At 31.4% G+C, this 7505-nt stretch overlaps 1 protein-coding gene and 1 long non-coding RNA gene across 2 annotated transcripts; one reads left to right on the top strand and one right to left on the bottom strand.

Annotated features, from left to right (window-relative positions):
• Nucleotides 1-674: 674 nt before the first annotated feature.
• LOC137831144 (serine carboxypeptidase-like 35) lies at nucleotides 675-3028 on the top strand. Its single transcript, XM_068638703.1, has 8 exons — nucleotides 675-960; nucleotides 1229-1333; nucleotides 1422-1610; nucleotides 1694-1773; nucleotides 1904-2176; nucleotides 2272-2411; nucleotides 2505-2597; nucleotides 2685-3028. Exons 1-8 carry the CDS (start codon nucleotides 720-722, stop codon nucleotides 2941-2943), a joined length of 1380 nt encoding a protein of 459 aa, XP_068494804.1. The 5' UTR covers nucleotides 675-719; the 3' UTR covers nucleotides 2944-3028.
• A 1240-nt stretch (nucleotides 3029-4268) lies between these two features.
• On the bottom strand, nucleotides 4269-7287 carry LOC137830342 (uncharacterized). The gene is made up of 3 exons (XR_011084207.1): nucleotides 7090-7287; nucleotides 5517-5606; nucleotides 4269-4583 (listed from the first exon to the last, which is right to left on the bottom strand). It is a non-coding gene; the product is annotated as an uncharacterized lncRNA (long non-coding RNA).
• Nucleotides 7288-7505: the final 218 nt, after the last annotated feature.

Below are 7505 nucleotides of genomic sequence, written 5' to 3'. Positions count from 1 at the left end.
TGTTTCATTTAAAATTATATTTTAAAATTATATGTGTATTCATATTTTTTAAATATTACATATCACTAAAAAAAAAAGATAAAAATATTTTCTTTCATTAATTATGAGTTTCAGCATACCATTTTAATAATTAAATTATAATGAAGAATCTTCTATATATAGATATAAATATAATATATTTGTATTTATTAAAATAAATTATAAACTCATAATATTTTATTTAATTTTAAATATTAATTTATATACAATTTTTCTTTTAGTCATTTAGTCAGATTACTGATAAACATCCGAAGTATAAACATCATGATTAGTAATTTAGAAAAATTTTAAATTACATTTTCATTTTTAGTAACCTTTGAATATTTTATGTGAACAATGAAATGTAATGAAAATTTTATAGTTTAAGTGAACTTAAACAATAACTTATTATAACTTTAATTATAGTACATCCTAATTTTTTTTTATTCTTTAATTTTTTTTAAAAAGTATAAGTTGTTTTATGAAATTTAAGATGATAACTGTGTGCTATCTGTTACTACCTGTCTATGTATGTTATATTATTAAAAAAATTATGTTTTATTTATTACTTCAACTTTGTAAAGTTTAGTTATACACATAATAATAATTTTTTTGTAAGTATATAATTTAATAATAATTTTTTTATCTCACTTCACCTCTAACTCTTACATCTCATTAATAAGATTAGCCTCTCATCATCAATGGCACTCATATTCTGGATCCTATTTATTTCCTTCCTGATCAACACGGTTGTTGGAGATGAGACATGGAAGCAGGAGGATGACAGAGTAAAAAGTTTGCCAGGACAACCACTGGTGAACTTCAATCACTACGCAGGTTATATTAAATTAAGACCAGATCAAGAGAAAGCACTATTTTATTGGTTTTTTGAAGCTGAAGATGCTCCATCGCGCAAACCTCTTGTGCTTTGGCTTAATGGAGGTATTTATGGATCACACAGTTGATTACTCCCCTTTCTTCATTTTAATTCATTATATTTGTAAAAACTTTTGTGTGCTCACCTCACTCTACTTCTCAAACCCTTTTTCCATCATCACAGTTTTTATTTAAAATTGTTTTGATCGGTGAACCACAAAGCACTTTTTGTCGTTGTAGTTCTTGTGGGTGGTGCTTTTTTTTTTTCTATGCCTTGGCTTTGTTCTTTTTTTTCCTGTTTTTTCCTGTTACCTATTTACTGTTTGTTGAGTAGGACCTGGTTGCTCCTCAATTGCCTTTGGGGCAGCACAAGAGATTGGTCCATTTTTGGTAGACCAGGAAGAACATCTAAAATATAACAAATTTTCTTGGAATAAAGGTATGTAATTTCATTGTTATTATTTTAAAGTACTTACTTATTTAGTTAGTTGGAAGCATAATTTCGTTATCTTATCTTAATTTTTCAGTTGCAAACATCATATTTTTGGATTCACCTATTGGTGTTGGGTTTTCTTACACTAACAATTCCAAGGACTTAAGTGAGCTTGGTGATGAAGTTTCTGCTTCTGATAATTATCATTTTTTGGTTGGTTGGTTTAAAAGATTTTCAAACTTTAGATCCAACGAATTTTATATTGTAGGAGAGAGTTATGGAGGTAAGAAATCTCTAACTAATTTTTTTTGTTTTTAAATATTTAATTAAATATTTATTTTAATGATTATTTTATTTAAATCACAGGACATTATGCTCCACAACTTGCTGACCTTATATATGAAAGAAATAAAAGAGGTCCTTACATCAATTTGAAGGGATTGATGGTAATTTCTGTTAATAATATCTTTATAACTCCCTTTTTGCAACTTTATAATTTTTTTAAGTTATAAATTAAAAAAGTTGATATAAGTTCTTCATTAACATTTGACAAGTAATATTTTGATCAAAATTCAGATGGGAAATGCTGTGATAAATGATATTACAGATTTAAAAGGGATGTTTGAGTATGCCTGGAGTCATGCAATAATTTCAACACAAGTGTTCGATGGAATAAAAAGACACTGTAATTTCAGTGAAAAAAGACACACCAGTGATTGTGAACTTAATATCAATAAGTTTTTAAAATCTTTTTCGGATATTGACGTTTTCAATATTTACTCACCGGTTTGTCTCAAAGACAAAGGTTATAAAGGACCAAATTCAACAAGACCTATTTTTGCTCCCCAGGTAAGTATTATATTATATTTGGGTAGCTTGTAGTCAATTCCTTTCACCATGCATATAGATACATTTCTTAAATGAAAAAGGTGATTGCATTTCAGGTTCTTTGGAATACATTACCATCATCAGGATACGATTATTGTCCAGATGATTATGTAAGAAAGTATTTCAACAAGAAGAATGTTCAGAGGGCAATCCATGCAAATGTAACTAACTTGCCTTATCCATTTACAGTTTGCAGGTACTTATTCCCACGTATTAATATTTTATTATTCTTTATATAACTAATTTGATAAACTAATATTATAGTAATATGATTTGTTTTATGATGAAGCGGTATAATTGAGAAATGGAATGACGCCCCAGCCACAATGCTGCCACTAATTCAGAAGCTATTAAGTGTTGGTTCACGCATTTGGATTTACAGGTATGCAATTGAAAAGTTTGGAGAAATTTGTTTTGAATATATAGTTATGGTTATAATATTTTGAGATGTAATTTGATGTGTATACAGTGGAGACATTGATGGTAGAGTTCCAATACTATCAACAAGATATAGTTTGGAAGAGCTAAAACTGAATGTAACCCAGGAGTGGAGAGCTTGGTTTGAAGGGGTAAAAGTGGGAGGGTGGGTGGAGGAGTATGAGGGTGGTCTCACTTTTGCCTCCGTTAGAGGTGCTGGCCACCAAGTTCCAGTTTCTGCACCACAACCTGCACTTTCTCTCTTCTCCCATTTCCTCTCTTCTCAACCTCTTCCATCTTCTCCCTTCTAGTTCATTCTACCTGTGTATGTATATTATTGTAACTGTTCTTCTGGCCTGTGCCTAGATCAATGAAAAACAATTATCAATTCCCATACTCGCCTCCTTATTAGTTTCATTAAAAGAACCTCCTAATTCTATGTGATTGATGACTTGTTCAAAACACTCTTTACCTAGGAGTAAGTTTTTTTTTTTCTTTTACATAATTAATTTTTTCTGAGGTCAAATTTTGTAACACTTAATTTTTACATATTCCTCTTTTGTTTAACGTCTGCAAGTTATGATCATGAATAAGTGAATTTATATTAAGAAGAAAATCAATTATGAATGACAACAAATATACGTAACATACATGATACAGGGTGAAGCCAATGTTTAATAGGGAGCAAATGGAAGACGCTGAAGTGTAAGAAGTGCTTGATTCGGCTATAGGCTTAAAGAGTGATTTAGCTCTAAGCACTTAACACTAGATGAGGCTGCCATTAAGAGAAGTAGTTTGTCTGGTTTTGTAAGCCAGTCAATAGGAATGTCAATGAGATTGTGGAGGTATTTAATTTTTGGTGGTATTGAAGATGCAGTTTGCATCGCTTATAGCACAATAGAAGCAGGATGCTTGCTGGTGCAGGGTGTTTAGTTTATGCAGCAAACAACACCTATCTTTATCTTCTTGCTTCTTGGGTGTTTTTTTTCTTTTATTTGGAGATCTTGGTTTGGATTGTATAAAAGGGATGAGATACCTTTTATATCCTTAATTTAATTTAATTTTTTGTTGATTTAAAAAAAATATTCGTAACTTAAATTTATATCTAAATGTGTTTTGTAAATAACTTTATTAATAATTAAAATTACTATATTATGCACTTTTATTAAAGTTGCTATAAATCTTTAAAACAATTAAAAAACACTAAAAAAAAAACTGATTTATCTATGAACCAAATCCGTATGTAACAGCAGAAATCCGTAGGTAAATCAGCATTACCTACGGATTTCCCACGGAAAAAAATTCGTATGTAATATTGGTGTCGGTAATTTATCGATGGAATATGAGTCCGTGGGTAGCAGCAGTCTGTAGGTAATACCTACGAGCAACAGTCCATAGGTAATACCTACGAGCAACAGTCCATAGGTAATACCCAGGAGCAACCGTGCGTAGGTAATACCCAGGACCAGGACAGCAGTCCGTAAGTAATTCACACCTACATTCAGTGGGTAAAAACCCATAGTTAAATCTGCATGCATCAAAATGTTTATTCAAGCATTAATTGAATTGTTTTTTTAAATTGTTTACTCCTGCATAATGAAACATTCAACTATCCAAAACATCCAACATATCAAAATTTTCCAAATTAAACCATCTATTACCAATTGTATTGAACCTATAATATTCAATACAACAATTAATCATCTTCCAATATACCTAACATAAAATAAAATACAATTAATTTCAAATCCACTTATGTAGTCTCATCATATAAAATAAGTCAAAGATAATATAAATAAAAAAGTAAGTCAACTTCTAATCCTAATTCAAAACATAATCCAAAATAAAAAACTTAAACTAATAATGTACATAATCAATGTCTTGATATCGATGCTTGTTGTTGGTTGGATAGTTGTACTTGGACTTGTTACCCGCTTTCTCCAGTAATAACCTTCAAGGTTCCATATAAAGTAAACACTATCAGATAAAAGACCAAGTTCGACATAATCAACATGTAACGTGATTAATTAATTTGACTTATAATATAAATTTACACCATCTTTAATGAAAGTTTTTTCTAAGACTTTTTGAGGATTAAAATGTTTTTTTTATTAATAGTAAATACTTGCAAACAATCTAACCTTACCAAGAATATATAAAAGTTAAATCTTAAACTTATAACTTTTACAATTAAAAACTTCTTAAAATACTTGTTAAAGAAGATTTAATAAGATGATATAACTAGTCTAATATGTTTAAGAAAGGGAGGGAAGCAATAGATTATCACATTTAGATGAAAGAGGAAGGTTAGGGGGTGGGCATGGGGTTGGAGAGAATAAATAATGCCTCAAAACAATGATACAAAGGGTCCCTAAACGTAAGGAATGTCTAGGTCCAACAAATGAAAATGATGGCCTTTAATAAGCTTTTAGCATGACAAAACAGAAACATAAAAGAAATACTCATCAACACATAGAGAAAGTGCCCATTACACACACCCCAATTTCTTTAAACCATGCAAACAAAATCCACAATTCCAAAGGACCAACGCACTACCATTAAATAATTTCACTTCATATTACTGAGAAAGTTCATGAATGGGAATAAACATTGCTTTCCTTAAGCAAATTTAGAAGAAATAAAATACAAATTGTAAACTTATTATATGTTTGAATTTTGAAGTTTTACCAATTTCATAAGTACTAAAGAGTTTATTATTCCAATCACAAAGTATAATTTCATATTTTTTTTCAAATATGCACAATCTTATGAACATACTCTGCATAATCTTATGAGCATACTTTTCTTTCAATGTATCAGAAATATATGAAACTTTTTTATAAAAATTCACATAATACTTTAGAAAAATAGATTGATAGATCACCTTGGATGAGGTTTACCACTTTCTGCTCATACTTGCGATAACTTTGGATGAGGATTATCCTTTACCACTTTCTGCTCATACTTAAGCTACCTGTAAACATCATTCAAAATATTAACTTCAACTTTTTGTTTGCACCATAATCAATATGACAACTTTGTGAGGCAAAGGGACTTTAGAAACCCCAATATCAGTATTCTTAGAACACAATCTTATATTATAAAAAACAATGACAACTATAATAAGAAGTACTAGTATAAGGAGACAGTCAATTTAATATCTATAGCAAAACATTATTGCATTGAAACAAATACAACAATAAATAATTTTTGAGGTATTATTATATAAATGTATGATACTTTAAATTTAAATTAGGCATTTTTTTTGTAGTCTTGACTGCCTAAACAACTGTGTAGTCTTCACAAAAATGCAACCTACTATAGCTGCTTTTTAACCGTAAAAAAAAACTCAAAACCCACCAACATTGACACGAACTATCAGAGCAAAACTGAGGTGCTGCAAATAGTGTAGCACTCCACAACCTTGGCAAATTTGGCAGATGTAGGTGCTGGAGAATTCTACAGCAGATACACTACAAAGAAACTGGCATATCATACCTAGCAAATCCAATGAACAGCTCCTTCACTTGCATAATTTTTGCAGTTTGCCCTTCTTAACATCTTGGCATTGATTCATAGTGTATTAGCATAGCCTACTCTGTTGCTAGTGCTCTAAACAAAGCTATATAAATACTACATTGTCTACATAGGAGATTCTAGATTCCTACACCTCATTTTCTTCCTCCTTCCTACATGCACCACAAACCACATAATCCTTCCCCCTCCTTAACTTCACTTGTTGCAATACCTACCTCCATAAGGTTGGCCAATGCTTATTGCATTATCGCAGTGTTGCTGGAACATGTCTCAGCCTTTGGTCATAGAGGTAGTCATTTGGAGCGCTAATTGTACCGCTGCAGGGGTTCTAACAGAACATTTTTCTGGTTCATACCCTTCCCGAATAGAAAACCTCTGCCTTGATGCTCCCACACAACTCAACACACCTTCTCTTTACCATAACCGTCTTTCTCTACCCTTATTAAATTACTAATAGCTTCTAATGCATAAAAGGGGGTTCAGGACCCAGTCCACAAAATTTAAATTAGGCACAATTCTTTCCAAGCTAAAACCGAGTGGAATCAAAAGATTACAAGGTTTGAAACTACTAATAATTATGGAAAGATATTTATTCCCTTGTTCCATTTTATTTTTGTTTCAAAACATCAATCACAAAAGAAGCCTACTTGCTCGTGATTCTCAATCATCCTTAACTTTCACCTAAACAAACCCAATTTCAAAACGCATGCTACACCACTGGTCATTTTCATCACATCAAATCTTCATACAATATTTCAGACACAACCAACCATGAAATACTGCGATATCCCATCTTAGCCACCCAAAACACAACCTGAGATTTGAGCACTCAGAATTCCCTTCATTTAAAGTATGTCGTAAAAACCCTAAATCTATCGAACATTATCCAAACACAAATGAAAGAGAAAGAATGTCAATACCTTTCTCAATACTTGATCAATGAAGCCTCCAAATGTCTCCTCTGACTCGCCACTGGTTCAGGCCGCTACCAAGCTCTTGGGATTGACGTTGCACGACCAGTTCCTCATCAAGACCTTTGACTCCTTCTTTGGCTTTGTCCTTGTCGTCATTGACTTCCTCCTCTTCATGGTCTCCTTCGTCAGCGATCAGAGCCAAGAACATCTTCTCTTAGAAACAAATAAAAAGTGTTTCACAGAGAAATAATTTTTTTCTTTTAATTATTTTTAAATTTTTTGTTTTATCCACGGGTTAAAAATATTACCCACTGTATCATCTTTTTCCACCACCTAACATTCGTAGATAATGTACCACTTCTCTCCTTTCAACGGTAGTAACATTACCTACCAACTTTTCGGTAGATAAATCCAATTTACAT

Source organism: Phaseolus vulgaris, chromosome 11, assembly GCF_000499845.2.
Source record: "Phaseolus vulgaris cultivar G19833 chromosome 11, P. vulgaris v2.0, whole genome shotgun sequence".
NCBI lineage: Eukaryota > Viridiplantae > Streptophyta > Magnoliopsida > Fabales > Fabaceae > Phaseolus > Phaseolus vulgaris.
Note: the sequence above shows the minus strand (reverse complement) of the source record. Positions and strands in the feature narration are given on the sequence as shown.

Excerpts from the sequence above, each read along its gene's own strand:
- LOC137831144 (XM_068638703.1), top strand. The coding sequence starts at position 720 with ATGGCACTCATATTCTGGATCCTATTTATTTCCTTCCTGATCAACACG. Across the intron at positions 1,611-1,693 it reads TGTAGGAGAGAGTTATGGAG|GACATTATGCTCCACAACTT; the intron begins GTAAGAAATCTC and ends TTTAAATCACAG. Across the intron at positions 2,177-2,271 it reads GACCTATTTTTGCTCCCCAG|GTTCTTTGGAATACATTACC; the intron begins GTAAGTATTATA and ends ATTGCATTTCAG.